This window comes from Pipistrellus hanaki (genome assembly GCF_964339955.1).
Source record: "Pipistrellus hanaki genome assembly, chromosome: 8".
In the NCBI taxonomy this organism is placed as follows: Eukaryota; Metazoa; Chordata; class Mammalia; order Chiroptera; family Vespertilionidae; genus Pipistrellus; species Pipistrellus hanaki.
Genome location: NC_140510.1, coordinates 13,622,847 through 13,643,075, shown reverse-complemented (window position 1 = coordinate 13,643,075; position 20,229 = coordinate 13,622,847). Strand labels below are relative to the sequence as shown.

The window sequence follows — 20,229 nt, the reverse complement described above, 5'->3', positions numbered from 1 at the left end:
TATTAGAACACTTTCTTCAATAAGAAAGGAAGTAGAAAATCCTACATTATAATTGAACTGAATTATATTTTTTAAAAAAACATTTAAGTTAGAAAAAATCAGTTTACATGTGACTAAGTTTTAATTACTGACCTTGACTTGGATCCTAATAGCTATAAAATAATGTTCTTGGTTTAGAAAAAAAATAATACCTAACAGAAAGAAAAAGACTCAAATAAAAAAACCTTCCTTTAAAAATATGACATATAGCTGAAACTGGTTTGGCTCAGTGCATAGTGTCAGCCTGTGGACTGAAGGGTCCCGGGTTCGATTTCGGTCAAGGGCATGAACCTTGGTTGCGGGCACATCCCAGTGGGGGTGTACAGGAGGTAGCTGATCGATGTTTCTAACTTTCTATTCCTCTCTCTTCCTCTCTGTAAAAAAAAAAAGGCAATAAAATATATTTTAAAATAAAAATATGACATACACACAAGTTACCTTATATTGTACATGAAACATATAAGGACTTACATCAATTTGTAAATAAAGTGGCTCTTACAATGAATACTGAAAATGAATGTGAGTTGCACAGCTGAATTCATTCAAAGAAGTAATTTAAATAGAATGAGGATAATTCCCTCTTGTCTATACTTGTCCTATGTCAACAGAAATCTTTGCACATAAAGTGGATTCCTTCAAGTCAAGTCAGTTATCCAAAATGAAAACACATTCAAGAGATGAATAAACTCAAATAATGAACAGAAGAGCAAAATATAAGGGCAGAAAAAATTACATGTGAGGGAATCTGGATCGTCAGATTTGTTGGATCAACTGTCCAATAGCTATTTTACCAGTATTTCATTTTATTTTTATTTTTATTTTTTTAATAAGTTTTTATTTTTCATATTATTACAAATGTTCCTCCCCCCCCACCATTGCTCTCCTCCACCAGGTTCCCACCCCACCCTCTGCCCTTTCCCCTCTCCCCATTGTCCTCATCCATAGGTGCACAGTTTATGTTCAGTCTCTTCCCACGCCCTCCTCTCCCCTTTTCCCCAAGAATCGTCAGTTCACTCCCCTTCCATACCTCTGATTCTATTATATTCAACAGTTAATATTGTTCATCAGATTTTTTTAATTTCCTTGGTTTTTAGATTCACTTGTTGATAATTACGTATTTGTTGTTCATAATTTTTATCTTTGTTTACTTTCTCTTCTGAAAGAACCCCCTTCAGCAATTCATATAATTCTGGTTTGGTGGTGATGAACTCCTTTAGCTTTTTTTTATTAGTGAAGCTCTTTATCTGGCCTTCGATTCTGAGTGATAGCTTTGCTGGATAGATTATCTTTGGCTGTAGGTTCTTACTATTCATCACCTTGAATATTTCTTGCCATTCCCTTCTGGCCTGCATGGTTTCTGTTGAGAAGTCAGCTGACAATCGTATAGGTGCTCCTTTATAAGTTACTACCTTCTTTGCTCTTGCTTCTTTTAATATTCTCTCTTTATCTTTTGTTCTTGGAATTTTAATAATGATGTGTCTCGGTGTGGTCCTCTTTGGATTCCTTTTGTTTGGAGTTCTGTGCGCTTCCTGGACTTGTAAGTCAAATTCTTTCACCAGGTGGGGGAAGTTTTCTGTCACTATTTCTTTCAGTATGTTTTCGATATCTTGCTCTCTCTCATCTTCTGGAACCCCCATAATTCTGATGTTGGTTCGCTTGAAGTTGTCCCAGAGGTTTCTTACATTATCTTCAATTTTCTGGATTCTCTTGCCTTCTAGTCTTCTGGCTCTTTATGTTCCAAATCTTTGACTTGATTCTTGCGATCTTCCCTTCTGTTTTTAGGACTCTGTAGAATATTTTTTATTTCAGACAATGTATTCTTTATTTCTTGTTGATCCCTTATCATTTCTTGTTGACTCCTTATTAATTCTAGTTGATCTCTTTTCATATCCTCATAGGCCTTATCCATCTTTTCTAGGAAATTCTTGAAAAACCTTATAAGCGTAGATTTGAACTCTATATCCAGATGCTTTTTGTCCTCCATTTCTTTCGTTTGTGATCTATTTTGTTGTCGCATTTCGCAGTTACAGATGGGACGGGGTTTCAGGGTGGAGCCTGCAGCTTTGGCTTCCGTCAGCCCCGCCCTATGCAGGTCCTTCAGTGCTCGCTGCCGGCGCCTCTGAGAGAAAGGTGCCCTCGATTTTCGCCTGCTGCCAAACAGTCTATGCTCTCCCACAATGAGCCCGGTATTGGGGTTCAGTTCAGTTGGAATTGGAGTTGGAGGTGGCGTTCAGAGCAGTCTGGAGCCCCAGTCTCCTTCCCGTCAGGGCAATCCCGCGGCACAGCCAACCGTCCCTTCTCTGGGGGCAGTGTGCGCGCCTCCGGGACCTCTTTTCTCCGCTACCCCGGGGTTCCGACTTACAGCCCAGCTCCCTATGGCTGAGCCTGAGTCCCCGGGGTCTGGCCCAGAACTGGGGTTCAGAGCAGTCGGGGGCCCAGCACAGTTGGAGTTTTATCTCCTTTCCGCTAGGGAACGCCCGCCAGGCACTCGGCCTCCCTCCTCTCCAGCTCCGTCCTCTTCGTGTGCGCCGCGTGTCTCCGTACCTTGGGCTTTTACAGCTCCTCCGTGCTTCCTTCTGGTTTTCTCCTTGCTTCTTGTTGTAGGATTTCCAGTCAGTCGACTTTCCTGTAGTTCTGGGTAATGTCCATTTTATATTTTAGTTGTATTTTATTAAAATTGTTGTGTGCGGCTGCGGCTAGTTGCCTACCCGAGCAGCCATCTTGGATTCTTCCTACCAGTATTTCATTTTAAAACTTTGTCTTGTACTTTTTCAATAAGCAAAGTTACTTTTATTACAAAGTTATATCTGTTGAAATAGACTAACCCACTATTAGAGGTCACTTCTAATATTCATTTGACTGCCTAATTTGATTACCTAATTTTGAAAAGCAAGCTCTCTCTTTACCCAAATCCCACCTTTCTAAAGCGAAACTTATGCCCTAATGCAGTGGTCAGCAAACTCATTAGTCAACAGAGCCAAATATCAATAGTACAACCGTTGCAATTTCTTTTGAGAGCCAAATTTTTAAAACTTAAACTTCTTCTAATGCCACTTCTTCAAAATAGTCTCGCCCAGGCTGTGGTATTTTGTGGAAGAGCCACACTCCATGGGCCAAAGAGCCACATCTTTTGGCTGACTAGGGCCCTAGTGGTTTGGCTCCTCAGTTGGAAGGGTTTCAGGTTTGATTCTGGCCAAGGGCACATATCCTATGCTTTTCTCTCTGTGTCTCTGCTCCTTCCTCCCATTCCTTAAAGATCAATAGGAAAAATATCCTCCCATGAAAATTAAAAAGAAAAAAAAAGAAAAGATAAACTTATTATATTTTTTTTCTGATTTAATCCTATCTGGTGAAGAGATTGATTTCTTTAAAAATATGTATTTTAAAGCAACCATTGTTACAATTAACATTTAGGACAAGTGTGGCGATGCATGTTTGAGGATATAAGGAGTAAGGAGCACAACTCCTGCTATCCCACAACAGCCCCTGGGTGGGGACCTGGCTACTCAGACAAGGAGGGAGCTAGTCCTTGGCCAATCAAACATCTCAAGGCTACTCCCCTCACCCAGCTCATCCATATCTCTGTCCCTTCAGCTGCAGCTGTTTTCAGCTCACATGCTGACTCCAGTAAGGTCTGCATATTGACCTCTCTCCTGCCATTTCTCTCCTGAGCAATAGCCAACAGCCTGTACCTCAGGCTTGGGGACTTCTTCCTTGCCCATCTATTTGGGCAGGTCCTTTCTAGCACCCAGGGCAAGCCAGGAAAGGAAACTGCCAGCTCCTCTGGAAGGAAGTGGTGAACTGTATCTGTGACACCCTCACTGGCTCATGGATTAGATCCCTGCTCCAGCGCCAAGGACCTGCACTGTAATAGCTGCCCTGCAGGCAGGGGAGTTAGTAAAGCTGGCCTGGTTTTAGTCTCTCTTCCTTGCAATCCCTCCAAGCCTCACAGTGTGTTTGGCTCATGGTAAATGCTCAACAAACAAACTTTGAGGGAAAGAGAGTTGTCCTGAGCGAAGAGAAGAATGGAAAGGGACTTAAAATGTGAAGGTTTTGCTGCCTTGTCCAGGAAAAAAAAAACACACAAAACAAACAAACAAACAAACAAAAAAACACAACAAAAACAAACCTGAGTTCTTGAATAGCATGCTTACTAATTAATGTTTTAAATCAACCTCTCCTGGTCTCCACTGGCATCAGCGAGGCTGGCAGCGGGGAATCCAGGCTGGAGGCTGTCCACTGACCCAAACCAGGGGGCGCAGGGCCTCTGGCCATAATTAGGAACAACCTCCTGGGGGTTGGTGGCTTCCGTGGGGGCTCCGGGCCCCCCATTCCCCGCCGCCCCTTTCCTCTCGGAGCGATGGAGCATGCCCAGTGGCAGCGCCGGAGCCATCGGGGTCTTGGCATGGGCTCACGCCGCGTCTCCGGGTTTTAGCTGGAGCCTCGCGGGGGGCGGGCGGGCGGCGAGGGGCCCGCGGAGCCCGCAGCCGGGCCGCGCGCGGGGAGGGAGCTGCGCGCTGCTCGGGGCTCGGTGCCGCCAGGCTGGGGCTCGGAGGCAGCGGCGGCGGCTGAAGGAGCGCGGAGCCCGGTGCCTGGCTGCTCCACCTGCGCTCGGAGCCCGAGGGAGCCCCTGGGGCCGCGGGGGGAGCAGGAGCCAGTAGAATGCCTGCCGGGCTCCCTGGGCGCCCCGCGAGGTGCCGCCCGCAGTGCCACTAACTTGCTGCTCGGTGTTGCCTGCCTGGTCGCCCAGGCTCCGGGCGCGCAGGGGCGTGGGGGCGGGGGAGCGGGGAGTTAGAGGGTCTGCGGCAGCCGCAGGAGGGGGATCCTGCTAGGGGGAGCCTTCCCGGTGCAGCTCCCCGTCTCCTCCCCGCGCTCCCCTCCCCCGCCGCCGCGCCTCCGCTGCCCGCTCCCTCCCGCCCATTCGGAGCGCGCTGGGCGCCGGGGACTGGCGATCGCCGCCCAGGGATGGTGCCCGGGTCCGGAGCGCCGGCCAGGGAGTGAGCGCCGGCGCGGGCGGCCGCGGGATGACAGCCATGAAGCAGGAGCAGCAGCCCGGCCCGGGGGCCAGGGCGAGCCAGGCGCCGCCGGCGGACCAGGTGAGCGGGGCGGCGGCTGCGGGCGGGCCCTCCCGGGAGGGGGCTCCGGGGCGCTCCTCCGGCCCCTCCTCCGCCGCTCGGCTCCCACGCCTCCCTCCTCTCCCCACTCCAACCTCTCACTCCCCCCACACTCCCCCCGCCCCGATCCCGGCTCCCTCCTCTCCTCCATGGACTCCGCAGGAAGTTAGAGCCTCCGAGCGCGCTCGGGCCAGGAGAGGATGCGCCCGGTGGAGAGTCGCGGGGACGGGGGCAGAGAGGTAAAGGCTGGGGGCGCCCCGCGGGAGGGAGAGGTGGTCCGGGCGGAAGGATGGGGGCCTCTTGGCTCCGGGTACTGCACGCGGGCGGAGCTGGTGCGCTCCGCTCCGGGGGTGTCCGCCTGCGGGGTTCGAACCCGCGAGTGGAGAGGAGCGCGGGCCGAGGGAGGGAGGAGGGGAGGCAAATGACCTTTAGGCTGCCAGAGTTTTCCCTTCCGTCTCTTTCTTTTGAGAAGCCTGGGACGGGGTGCTGAGTGGGGGGAGAGGGGGTACCAGGTGTGTGTGGATGTTGAGAGGAGCGAGCCCGGTAGCAGAAGCACAGATATTATGGGGAGCTGGGGAGACACTGGCTTTCGCGATCTATTGGGTCCAGATAGGCTGTGTCTGCAGAGACGTGGTGCCCAGTGCTGGCTGAGGGTAGATTCTGTCGCCTCAACATCTTTCCACGCCGGCCGTCCCCTTTGTTGCTCCTGTCTGTAGGAATCTGTAGCGTAACCCTAAGGTGGCTCTCCATTGCGTCCCTGGCCCGGGCTGGGGTGACCTGGGAGTTGTCTTTGCTTTCCCCAAAGTTGTAGGGTCTGGAGCGCCAAGGTGCCCTGGTGAGGAGGAGGGAGCTGTGACCTGGGCTCTGGGTCCTGCCGCGTTTGCATCCTTTGGAGACTGTGCGCTGAGGGCTACCCAGAGTGACCTCGGGCATCACCAGGGAGCTGGGGCGCAGAAGCGCTGGGGTACCAGAGAAGGGCCCTGGATCCCCAGTGCACTGCTGAAGGCTGCCCTGTGTGTTTCTGGCAGAGACAGTCCCAGCTAATTGCTAGAATTGGGGTGAAGGGGGGTGCAAGCAGCTAGGCTCCAGGAGAGGCTCTGCTCTTTGCATATTCTAAACACTGAGGGGAGCTGTTTGAATGGCCCGGGAGTGGCCTGGAGGCAGATGAGACCATTAGGTCAGGCTTGTGGTCTCTCTCTTCTCCCCTTTCCTCCCCTGCTCATTGCCCTACTCCACACAGGGGATGAGTATTTACTCAATGCCTTATAACACCCCCCCCCCCCCTTTCCTGGGATGAATGTTGCAGTCTTTACAAAGCAGTTGTTTTCTTAAACCATCCTCTTTGCCCCCCTTTCTGAGGTAAGTGTGAAAGTATTTAAACACTCGCCTTGTCTTTCCCTTTATGCCACAGTTCCCTGCTCCCTCCAGTACACACTAGGAGGTAGCAACTGGTTAACAGATTATAAAAATATTTCAGGAGAAGAGCGAGGATTTAACATTCTCTTTCAGGCTGACAGCCCCTAAATTTCATTAACAGGCCACCGAGCCTCTCTATTGCGTTTGGAACGATGCTACCGGTATGAACCATTAGTCAGGTGAGCGTCCCCACGTGAAAGCTCTGCTCACTAACCTGTGACACCAGCTGGTTACTCGCGGTGCTGCACGCAGTTCAGTGGCTGGAGCCAGGGGGCGAGGGGGAGGGGGGCGGCGGAAGCTGAGCAGGGCACAGGGGACTTGGAAAGAGTGGACAGGCTGTCCCTGCAGAGCAAAGCCTTTGGACAGGACCGACCTGCTACCTCAAATTCATATGAAGAGATACCTTCAAGCTTGAATCCATTTTTCTTGTCAGTGTGCATTTTTGTTCATGGCCTTTCCAAATATTGAGGGAGTGGCCACGTGCAGAACTCCTGTTTGGATTGAGTTTTTAAAAGTGCCTTTCTGAGTATTTACCTGATTTTAAAATGTCAGTGGTCTGCATAGTATGGTTGAGTTAAAATGAGAGAGAGAGATTAATTTTGCAACAGGAAGGAAAATCTGGCAATATACCTGGCAATATACCTGGCAATACTAGGGGTTTTCAAGGACTCCCAGAAAATACCTGTATCTATTCTATTCTTTGTCTAAAGCTTGACATATAGAGTGATGGCCAGATAATATGAGCGATGGCTGTGCAGGCTGAAACTCCTTTGCTGTAAGATTACTACGTTTTTATTAACAGCATTAGTCATTGTGGTCTAATTTTGCAATTGTCACACAACTCCCATGTCGGACTTGATATAATACCTCCATATAGCCATGACTGATTATTCATGCTTCTCTGATGTTTCTTGGGGGGGGAAATTATTCATAAAATGTAAAGAACTGTAGCTTTATGAATTCCCACTTAATGGTGAAATAGGGGGCGTGGTCCAACTGTGTATTGATTGTGAGTGATTGAAGCTTTTGAACACTGCCAGGAAGGTTTTCAGTTTATGAAACCTCAAAAGCACCTTGTTCTGGAGCCATTGGACACCTCTTCCCACCCACAGCGCTAGAGAAACCATAATCCTTTCTCTGCTGGGAATGGTTGTGACCATATCATTTGGTGGTGGTTATGGTGCTTCAGAGGGCTCTGCCTCCCTGTCTCCTCCGGTCACTGTTCTCTGGCACAGGGGGCACCTCTTTTGGGGAGCAGCAGCATCAGGAGAAAAGCAGGGGCTCTCTACTTCTGTGCCTATTTCTGTTCCTAATCACGGGAAATGTTTTGTATCTCTTAGAGGTATTTCCTTTCAAGTTTCATTGATTAAAGAAATGTTTACCGTTACTTTTGTTTTTATAACACTCCATCCTTATAAAATGTCTAAAAATAAAAGCGTTGATATGTTTAGATACTCTAATTTCCACTTAACTTGATCAATATCCATGGAGGAGTTCAACATCTTGAGTTGGTTGTTATAACTTTCTAATTTTTTTTTAAAATCACTTTTAAAATGCTTGCCATGAGCAGAGTACTGTCCTCCAGGCAGGTGAGGTAACAGTTACTGAATGTAGTTTCCAACCTGATCCTCAAAGCAGCTTTCTGAAGTCTCTCCTCTGTTAGGAATGAGAATAGAGGACTGAAGAGACTCAGCATCTTGCTCAAGCTTGTCTTCCTAAGTGGTGGAGATGAGACTTAGTCCTATTCTATGGCATTTAAGATAAAAGAAATTTAAAAATGAATTTATTTAAGTCTAAAGCCATACCATCTAAGTTTTGCACAACCAGAGTTTAACACATTTCTATTAGAAAAATAGCATTTGCATGTACAGATTTGCCTTGAATGTAAAATGGATGAATAATTTGAAATAAATATTCTCAACAAATGAAAATAGCTCTCAAGTTCTTAAAGTTAGCATTCTTCTTTCTATAGCAATAATAGAAAAAGAACAAGGCAGGTCTTGGTAAGTGCATAGAAACTTTTTTTTTATTTTTTATAAATTTCTTAGAATCATTTTCTCTTGGTAACTCACTTTTTAGTTTTGTTGGATGAGTGCAATTTTTGCTCAGATCTATTTCAGCATTTGACCATGTTTCCAGCAGGTGGCACCCTTCTGCTGAATCCAGTGGGTAAAAATATTTCCTAAAATGTTCGTCCTTTCGGCTCCAAAAAGCCAAGCCAAACCAAAACAAAACCAGACATAAAACAAAAATAAATTAATAGACAAATAAAGAAAAACCACAACCCTACTTTGGCAAGATGACTAAAAAAGCGTATTTTTATAAGCAACTATTTATGCTGCAGAAAGTGTTATGCATTTTTCTTTAAATAACTAAATCTAATAGAAAATCAATCTCTTCCAATTGAACATGTAGCAGCTCTTGATGATGTAATTCATAGATAAAATTGTAACTAAATATGTAATGTATAAAATGCTTTTGTAAGCTATGCATTGTACTTTTGACCTATAGGTAATATTAACATAAAATGTTTCCATACAGAAATTAGGATTAAGTATTTTTACTTTAATTTTGGTCTAGCACATTGGACTAACATTTCAAATGTATAATGAATGAAAACTTACAAAAATATATTCTTCCATGTTTCCTTGATTAATATATAAATATGGTATAGTTTAATCTATAAACCGTTGTTTTCAATACACAGAACCTAAAAAATAGCTTTTAGAAATCATGCTTAAAAGCTTTATTTAACAGATTTATTACTTTTCTTCTAAGAATTCAAATATATATATGTATATACACATATTACCTAATTATTGGGAGAGTTCTATCTGAATAGGTTATAAAAGATAATGTAGGTTGTATGTAGGTGATATATAGAAGTCTTTACGAATTAAGAGATACGCATCCTCTAATATCTCTTAATTTCATTATTATGTATGTGTGTGTGTGTGTGTATATGTGTGTGTGTGTGAAATATATATTCATATATTTAACATTTAATCCACTGAGTTTAGAACATACCACATAAGATCCCTAGTTTATATGTTTCTAATCTCCATCTGTTAATTTCAGTGAGCAAATTACATACTTAAAGACTAAATTATATAAATACAGGTTAAAGAAAATCATACCATTAAATATTAATGCTGAATTATCTTATGAAGTGCATTACATTGGAAACAGAGCATTGATACCAAATTTCCCCCAGTCAGAAAAAATAAACCAATTTTAAAAATTTGGTTTCTTGAATCATTTATGGTTACATAATGTTTTAAGCCTTAGTACTCATAGGCAAATGGTTAATTATTTACAGTGTACTGTGTAGCATACACAGCACTAGGATGCTGTAATAAGGACTTTGAACTTCTGGGCCATCAACCTGAAATTATTGCTCACTACTATCTGTGGGTTCTGCTATGGAACCACAGATTCAAGCTTACATCTCAGACCCAGCAGTCATCACTGTGCTTTCCTGGGCAGGCCGCCTCATTTTCTATACTTCATATGTGAAGGAGGTGACTGTAGATCCTTTACATGCTTGTTAGTATTAAAAGAAATACTGTGGAAAAGCTTTTGAATAATGCCTTTGTCATACCAAGTGCTCTCATTACATGCATAGTTTAGGAATAAGGAGACAGAAGCCTTAGAGCATCATTGAGCCACCAACAGATGGTATATTATTTTAACATTTTGTAGAAGCATTGCATTGTTCAATATACATGTCTGTATGCATATAAATATTATATTAATAATATATATCATTTGGTTTGGAGATCAGACATGATTTGGCAGATGTGCCGGCTTTAGAATAGTCGGTTACAGCCCTATTTCCAAATTCAATGGACACTCACTTCTTTACTGCCCTGTGCTATAGGGTGCCAGGCTGAGAATAAACATTGGCTAATTCACACTAGCAGGTGAATTAGTTGCTGCACATGTTGCATATTGTTTTCAGTGTAATGCATTTCCTAAGATAATTAGTTTGGAGAAAGATGATGTTTGCACAAGAGAGGTGTAATTTATAGAATTAACTCAGGAGGTCAGGTTTCAGTGTGGCAGGAGAATGTACAGAGCAAAGGAACCCTCAGGACCCCTGGGTGGCTGTGCCTACTCTCATTGGCGGTAGGGATGAGTGATCTAGTGTTGGGCTTGGCAAATTCAAGAGACCATTTTCACATAACATTCCCTTTTTCTTTTTTTAAAAAAAATAAATTTTATTGATTTTTTACAGAGAAGGGAGAAAGATAGCTAGAAATGTCGATGAAAGAGAAACTTCGACCAGCTGCCTCTTGCACACCCCCTACCAGGGATGTGCCCACAACCAAGGTACATGCCCTTGACCGGAATCGAACCTGGGACCTTTCAACCTCAGACCAACGCTCTACTGCTGAGCCAAACCGGTTTCGGCAACATTCCCTTTTTCTATAGCTACTCCTACTCGAGTGTCTTTTTAATTTCTTTTTAATTCTTTTATTTTAATGTTATTGTTGACATTATTACAAATGTCTCCCACCCCTTTGCCCACTTTCACCCAGCCCCACCTCCCCTTTTCTCTAGCCATATACTGTTGTTCGTGCCTATGGGTTATGAATACATGTTCTTGGCTAATCTCTTCCCCTTCTGTCATTCAGTTCCCCCCAATCCCCTGCTCTCTGACAGTTGTTGGTCTGTTCCATGTCTCCGTGTCTCCAGTTCTATTTTGTTCATCACTTAATTTGTTCATTAGATTCCACATATATTTGAGATTATATGGTGTGTGTTTTTCCTCCTCTGGCTTATTTCACTTAGCACAATAACCTTCAGGTCCATCCGTACTGTCAGGAAAGATGAGTTCCTGCCGCATAATATTCCATTGTGCAAATGTATCACAGTATTTATCCACCCATTTATTGATAGGCATTTGGGCCATTTCCAGATCTAGGCTATTGTAAATAGCACTGCTAAGAACACAGGGGTGCATATATGTTTTTCTGGTTGGTGTTTCAGGATTCTTAGAATATATTTCAAGAAATAAGAGTGTTGGGTCAAAAGGCCGTTCTAGTTTTTTGAGGAAACTCCATACTGTTTTCCACAGTGGCTGTACCAATCTGCATTCCCATCACAGTGCACGAAGGTTTCCTTTTCTCCACATCCTCACCAGCACTTGTTGTTTGTTGGTTTATTGGTAGCCATTCTAACAGGTGTGAGGTCATACCTTATTTTTGTTTTAATTTGCCTCTCTCTGATGATGAGTGATATTGAACTTTTTTTTTTTTTCCAAATGTCTATTGGCCATCCATATGTCTTCTTTGGAGAAGTATCTATTCACTCCCTTTGCCCATTTTTAATTGGATTTTTTATTTTTCTAGAATTGAGTTGTCTTAAGATTTTTTTTTATATATTTTGGAAATTAACCTCTAATCAGATCTGTAATAGACAAATACGTTATCTCATACAGTGGATTCCTTATTCATTTTGTTGATTTTTTCTCTTGCTTTGCAGATGCCGTTTAGTTTGATGTAGTCCCTTTATTAATTTTTCCATTGTTTCCCTTCCCCTCGGTGAAAATTCTGCTCCAAGAGATGTCTGAGATTTTGCTGCCTATGTTTTCTTCTAGGATTTTCATGGTTTCAAAACTTACATTAGACTTTTATGCATTCTGAGTTTATTCTTGTATATGATGTTAGTTGATGATCTAGGTTTCTTTCTTTCTTTTTTTTTTTTTTTTTTTTTTTTTTTTCGCATGTATCTGCCCAATTTTCCCAACACCATTTATTGAAGATACTGTCTTTACCCCATTGTATGTTTTGCCTCCTTGGTTAAATATTAATTGACCACATAGGGGTGGGTTTATTTCTGGGCTTTTTATTCTCTTCCATTGGTATACATGCCTGTTTTTGTGCCAGTGTCAAACTATTTTCAATACTAGGGACTTGCAGTATAAGTTGATGTCAGGTAGTGTGATACCTCAAACTTTGTTCTCCTTCCTCAAGATTGCGTTTTGTTTTTTATTCCATATAAATTTGTGGAACATTTGTTCTAGATCTGTGATATCCAGTGGGTACATTGATCTGTTGCCTCCCATAAGCTCCCTCACAGGGGACCAAACTCTCAATTGAGGTAAATGCCCTGACTGAGAATCAAATTCACAACCTTTTGGTGTATGAAAGAGGCTCCAACCAACTGGGCCACCTGGCCAGGGCTTAAAATAAATATTTTAATAGGAATTACATTGAATCTGTAGATTGCTTTGGGTTTTATGAATATTATAATGATGTTAATTTTTCCTCTCCAAGATCATGTTATATATTTTCACTTATTTGTATCTTCCTCAGTTTCTTTCTTCAGTATAATAACTTTATGAAGACAGGTCTTTTACCTCTTTTTGGTTATTTTTTTTCTAGGTACCATATATATATTGTCAATTATAAGTGGGATAGTATTCTTACTAGTTTCTCATACTGATAGATCATTATTAGTGTATAAGCATGCCACCCATTTCTGAATATTACTTTTGTATTCTGCTACTTTGCCAGATTCATTAATTAGACCTAATATTTTTTTGTGTGAATTCTTTAAGGTTTTCTATGTACAATATCATGTCATCTGTGATTAATGAAAATTTTATTTATATTTTTCCCCAATTTGGATGCCTCTTATTTCTTCTTCTTTCCTAATCGCTGTGGCTAGGATTTCTAATACTATATTGAATAAGAGTAGTGAAAGCAGACATCCCTATCTTGTTCTTGATTTTAAGGGAAATGCTCTTACTTTTTGCTCATTGACCATGGTGTTTTTACTCATTGAATATGTTTGTCATATATGGTATTTAATATGCTGAGGTATGATACCTCTATTCCCACTTTGCTAAGAGTTTTTATCAAAAATGTGTGTTGGATTTTGTCAAATATTTTTTTCTGTATCTAGTGATATGACTATATGATTTTTATTATTTCCTTCTTTGTACTTACTCTGAGCTTTGTTTGTTGTTCTGTTCTAGTTCTTTTAAGTATAGAGTTAGATTGTTTATTTGAGATTTGTCTTGCTTCTTGAGTTAGGCCTGAAATGCTGTGAACTTCCCTCTCAGAATTGTTTTTGCTATATCCCATAGATTTTGGGTTGTTGTGTGTTCATTTTCCTTTATTTCTGGGAAATATTTTATTTCTTCCTTCATTGCATTAGTTACCCTTTCATTGTTTTATAATATGCTATTTAGCCTCATCTTCATGTGTTTGAAATAAACAAAAATATTTTTTTAAAAACCAAATGAGCCCTAACTGGTTTGGATCAGTGGATAGAGTGTTGGTCAGCAAACTGAAGTGTCCCAGGTTTGATTCCAGTCAATTGCATGTACCTTGGTTTCGGGCACATCCCCAGTGGAGAGTGTGCAGGAGGCAGCTGATCAATGTTTCTCTCTCATCAATGTTTCTAATTCTCTATCCCTCTCCCTTCCTTTCTGTAAAAAATCAATAAAATACATTTAAAAAAAGCAAATGAAACTCAAAAACATTCGAAAGAGAGGAAAGAAGGGAGAAAGAGAAATAAAAACATCAGTGATGGGAAAGAATCATTGATCAGCTTCCTATTTTGCTACTTCTCTTTAAGTTTGAGATTTTTCAAAATAAAAAGAGAAAGAAAAGTTCAAAAATCAGATAAATCTGATTTATAGTTTTATTATATGGGTGATAGATGTATGAGTTTCCTTTATTTTTTATTTTTATTTTTTAAAGTATTTTTGAAAATATGTTTTATTGATTTTTTACAGAGAAGAAGGGAGAGGGATAGAGAGCTAGAAACATCGATGAGAGAGAAACATCGACCAGCTGCCTCCTGCACACCCCCTACTGGGGATGTGCCTACAACCAATGTCCATGCCCTTGACCAGAATCAAACCTGGGACCGTTCAGTCAAAAGTTTGGCTCTATCCATTGAGCCAAACTGTTGGTTTTGGCATGAGTTTCCTTTATAATTATTTCTTAAACTATATATATATATATATATATATATATATATATATATAAATTTAGTTTTCTGTATGTACATTTTACAAAAGTAAAAAGCTTGAAATGCGATTATGTATAAAACAGTACTTTTGAAAATTGCTATGTACTTGTTAAAGATTATTAATAAAAAATAACCTTTTTTTCTTCATAAAGCATCCAAACATTAAATAAGGGGGCATTTGTTTTATGGGTCATTTACTTGAAATTAATTTATCAAAAGATACATACTAAGGACCAATTTTTGAGACTAGCAATAATGTCATCTGATTTTTTTCATGCGATAGTTCTTATAAAAGCATCAATTCTGAATCTTGTTTACTTTGATATTTGGTAGAATATTCTTTTAAATAATTCCATCGAACAGTATTATGATACCCCAATGTTCATTTTGGCAGAGATGTTCTCATATGATACTTAAAAATATTGTAAGAAAACTTTGCATAAAGTTTAGATTCATACACTATTCATATTGTCCATGTATAAACATTGTCATTTTCTATAGGTTATTCCAAAATCTTTATTAGGACTTCACAGTATATTTTGTAAAACCCTCAAAGTCAAAAGTTGTTCAGAATTTCCTGTTTTCACATTGACTTTTAATATTTTAAAAGTTTTAAAAGTGTTTTTATTGATTTCAGAAAGGGAGAGAGTGAGAAAGAGGGAGAGAGAGAGAGAAATGTCAATGTAAGATAAACATTAAACATCTGCCTCTTATATGCCCCCTACTGGGTATCAAGCCAGCAATACAGGCAAACTTTTCAAGTTTGTTATGCTGTAGTCCATTTGAAAATTGTTCCAACAATAATAATTTCTGTAAACCTTCTTTCAGATAATGTGCTTCTTCAATTAACCAGGATAGTACATTGGACAATACTTTTGGAATTGCCAATTATTTTTTCAGAGTTAGTTATATTTTGGGGAGGTGTATATGCTGAGTCAGACAGATTTCAGATTGAATCATTTTTCTGCCATTTACCTCACAATCTAGGGGAAACTGGCTAACCCTCTAAGACCATTACTTCTTTATTAAAGGGAGAGGGTGATGGGAATGTAGTGTAGGGACAGTCTGTGTGAATATGTTTGTGTAACATCAAGCAAGCCCATGATAGATCTTTGCATTTTTATTATTATTGCTGCAATGCTTCAACATCATTTGAGAGGATGACTTCATTCTTTTGCAAGGTAATTTTGCGTTTACATTAATGAAAATGCTGAAGACATATATGTGTGTGTATACATTTCCAAATGTACACATACCATATGTGATCTAAACATGCTGAGTGTTTCCTGGTTAGATTATTCTAGGGCACCAGGTAAAAATAAATGCATAACAACCTGACTGATTATTGCTATTTTTAGATCATCTGTTTTCCTAAAAGGCTTAAGATATTCTTTGTAGTGTCCATGGTTTAATATTCTCTTTCTAGAAGTTTGGTTTTCAGAAATGATTTGCTTAGAAATTCTTTGCACCTGAGACATTAAGAGAAGTTAGTTAAGTATACTATCAAAACTGACTTTACACAGCAGCGCAAGCCAAGCTGTGCATTCTCTCACCAAACTGTATATGATCTGACTTCAATAACATTGTAATTTATCATACTTATCGATTTTCTCAGGTCAATACAAAACCCCAGATATCAGATTCCAAGATAGAAAATGAAGAAAAGTGAAGGAGAAAGTCATTTTTATTATCTTTTTCCCCACCCCCTTTTTGAAAGCTAAATGAAGATTCAATTTCTTATTCTGGAAGTCTCTGCTCTGAAAACATAACTATGAGGCATCTGAATTATATAATTGAGAACTTGAATGGCAGGCTTTCCTGTGATGTATTTTCGCATGATGGACCAGAGAGACCACTTGAAGTTGCATTAATAAGGCTTGTACAGGGTAGGAGTAGGCTTTCCTGGTACACAGGTTTACATTTGGCAAAGGGAATCCATTGAGTGAAAACTCTGGCACTGACACTTCCTGAATCACACCTCAATCTTCCAACCTTCCTTTCCTCTGGCAACCATCAGTCTGTTCTCTTTATATGAGTCAGTTTCTTTTTTGTTTGTTTGTTTATTTTCTTCTTTATAGTTCACATATACATGAAATATATGGTATCTGCCACTTGTTTTCCTCTTTTTAGAGTATTACAAAACATAAGTGTGCCAGAAAAAAAGTGAGTATATTTTGAAGTGATATCCATTGTCTTCATCAGAGCTATTCCTTTTCTCTGATCCTAGAAAATAGGTGTATAATACTTCTTGACAATCATTTCAGCAATGATAGGTGGATGCGTATTGAATCTGGAGTTGAAATGGAAGAGACACACCCTCATTCATATCTATGAAGGTGGTGTGCAGTTGCTCTAAAATGAGGTTTACCCAACATTAGTGCCTCAGTGGCACTGTGAGAGCTTTGTCTGCACCGGCCACTCACAGGACTTGGGCAAGGGGCGCTCCAGGGCCTCTGTGTGTCCAAGTGACCTCATGCATCCAGCAGGGGTGATGTCATGTGTATTTGCTCACAAATTCAGGGTTTTATCTGTTGCAGGATGCTTCTTTTGATTTTTTGGTCTCTCTTTATATCTGTGCCATCTCCACATCCAAATCTTTCTGCCTCTACATTCCTGAAGTCTGGGATCTGTCCAGGCTTGAGTCCCTGACATCAAGACTACTATGATGTCCACAGTGGCCTGTCTTTAAAAATTCTTCATGATGGTAGAATTTTTAGAAACTGTTTTAATGATGGTAGAATTTTTAGAAACTGTTTTAATCGCTGAACCTAATGTATTTATTTGTTTCTTCATTATGGCCATTTTCAGTGTGCAATGCTGCCAGATTCAGCTGTTGATATGGAACTTTTGTTGGTATCTTGGTGGCTCATCTGCCTTCCTATCAGAGTAATTTTTAAAAGCATTTATATTCTTAAGAGTTTTGAATCTGCAGGCATAACTTACCTGGAATTTCTTGGTTTCTCCTTTGTGATGTATTGGTTCTAGGCCAATAGTTCTTACATTTTTGGCACCTGACCACAAGGCTTCATTGAACTACATAAGCCTCTTTTTCAACTCACCATGGTCAGAAGCCACCCAAAGCCATTATGTCATTCTGCAGGTAAACTGTGAGTCCACTGTTCCAAGGAAATGGCAGCATTTCCCACACACACACAGACACTAAGCCTCTTGCCTTCCCTCAGCAGGAATGAGCATCCATTGATCTCTATAGTCAGCATTGGAAGTTTCTGTTCAATAGCCAATGGGCTAGTGATTGGATGAATACCTTCTAAGAAAGGAAGGCTGTATCTAGGAACTCTGGAAAGCATGGAGGTGGATTTTAGAGCTTTCTTGGATATTTGAGAGAAACAAGAGGCTTTTTTTTTCCTTTTCTTTCTTTTTTTTGTACTTGCTGGATTTCTTGGAAAGTAAGATTATTTCTAGAAGCTATGATTTTGTCAGAGTACCAAAATTCATTATCAGATCTTCATACAATGTCAGAATCTAATATTTAAGTAGAAATAGGATGATGCTTACCTTGAAGGATTGTTGTGAGGATCATTAATGAGTCAGGCTTATTATCCAGATAGTGCCAAAAAATTATGGGGCCCCTTCCTTCCTCCCTCACTCCCTTCATCCCTCCCTCCCTTCCTCCCTCCCTCCCTCCCTTCCTTTCTCCCTTCCTTCTTCCCTCCCTCCCTTCCTCCCTCCGTTCCTCCATCCCTTCCTTTCTTCTTTCTTTTCCTCCTTCCTTCCTTCCTTTCTTCCTTTCTCGTTCTTTCTTTCTTTTGGCTATTAATATGAATTGGGTAAAGTGTTGGGAAAATAAATTATGTTGGATGTGGATATCCCCAAATACTGGAAATACCAGCTTTAGAGCCAATTTTTTTTTGTTGCTTTGAAAAATTTCAGAGGACCTTTAATATTGAGCTTTTATTTTTGTTGACAGAGAGATTATATGGAATCATTCTGGCTCCAAAGCAAGCACAGATTTGATGTTGATCAAGAGGATATGTAGCGTCAATTTTTTATATTTCCTTTTTAAAAATATATTTTTATTGATTTCAGGAAGGAATGGAGAAGGAGAAAGAAAGAGGTAGAAACATCAATGATGAGAGAGAGTCATTGATTGACTGTCTCCTGCATGCCCCACACTGGGGATTGAGCCTGTAACCTGGGCATGTGCCTCAACCAGGTATCAAACCTTGACCTACTGGTTCATGGGTCAATATTCAACCACTGAGCCATTATGGCTGGGCCTTTTTAATATTTCTTATAAGTCCAGGAAAACCAACATAATTTTCATTTTGAAGGTGGAGTACTCTATATGCATTTGCTTTTCCTGAATTTTTTTTTTCTTTCCCCATCCGTGGTTAATTTCCATCTCATGCATGTAATACATTCTGTATTTGGAATACTGCTTCATTCCTACTCAAAGCTACAGTCCTTGACCTGTAATGATGAATAAAAAAAAACTAATATAGAATCACAGATGGTGCAAATATTTGAAAATAAGTAAATATAATCTAGGATTAGCTTCTTGGGCTCTGAAATGTCAGCCTCACATTGCTTCTTGGTCACACAGGCAATTCTAGTTAAGGGATAACCTGGGACAAAAGCATCATGATGTAAAATTGCTGCATTGCATTTATGCAACATAACAAGCCCATCATTTTTATATAAACTCCAAGATGAGTCTTTCTATAAAAGGTGAAGGTGCTTCAGAGAGGACACAAAAGTACCAAGAAGTTACACAGGGAATAAAAATTTAAGTGGTTATCATAACACGGAACTGCTATACACTACCATCTGCTGGCTCCCACTTAAAGCCGATTTTTAGGGAGAAAATATCCATTCTTATGGGTATGCTCTATGTAGGCACATATTAAATGACCGGAGTATGGAAAGTAACGGTCAAATTGCCAGCATAACATCCATAGACAGTGATTATTAGTAATGGTCACTGTGTGTCCATTTTCCTGACTGAGAGATTTAAACAATAGAATCAAATTTTCTTTCAGTTTGCACCTTTAGAAGATGCAGTTCTTTTAAAATTTTCTTAGAAATAACCATGGTGATCATGTCAACTGGTTTAATGATAAACAAACTGAGAAAGATAAATGCTAGCTTAGTTGAGGTCATAAGACTGATAAAGCCCTAGCAGATTTGGCTCAGTAGATAGAGCATCAGTCTGCAGACTGAAAAGTCCTAGGTTCAATTCCAGTCAAGGGCATGTACCTTGGTTGCAGGTACATCCCAGTAGGAGGTGTGAAGGAGGCAGCTGATAGATGTTTCTCTTTGATCAATGTTTCTAACGCTTTATTCTTCTCCCTTCCTCTCTGTAAAAATTCAATAACATATATTTAAAAAGTATATAAATAAATACATTAAAAAAAAGACTGGCAAATTTGGCAATTGGAAAGCAGACCTCTTTGCACCTAGTTTGGGACTGGTAGAAGGAGCCTTACTCAATCAATCATTGGGCTCACATAAACCTGTTTTTGCTGTTGTTATCAGTATTGATGTCATAAAAAGGAAAAGTGGTTCAGTATTAAAATGGGAAGGTTGGCTTAAAATATCTTGTTTTTATGTTTAGTTTTAAAATTATTCTCTAGGCAGCTGGTTTAATAAGATTAGATCTGTTATACAGATCCGATCTGGAATTATCAAGTAGCCAGATGGTCACATGTAA

At 40.7% G+C, this 20,229-nt stretch overlaps 1 protein-coding gene across 5 annotated transcripts in view; it reads left to right on the top strand.

Annotated features, from left to right (window-relative positions):
- Nucleotides 1-4,538: 4,538 nt before the first annotated feature.
- Nucleotides 4,539-20,229, top strand: part of DPP10 (dipeptidyl peptidase like 10) — a 613,760-nt gene continuing 598,069 nt past the window's right edge. For 3 of the 5 annotated variants that reach the window (XM_084892516.1, XM_084892515.1, XM_084892517.1), the window contains exon 1: nt 4,539-5,135. In XM_084892516.1, the coding sequence (XP_084748642.1) occupies nt 5,064-5,135 (72 nt within the window). In that variant the 5' untranslated portion in view covers nt 4,539-5,063. Of the gene's footprint in view, nt 5,136-5,311; nt 5,393-20,229 lie in introns of those variants that run through there. The other 2 variants (XM_084892519.1, XM_084892518.1) reach the window with 2 other exon arrangements.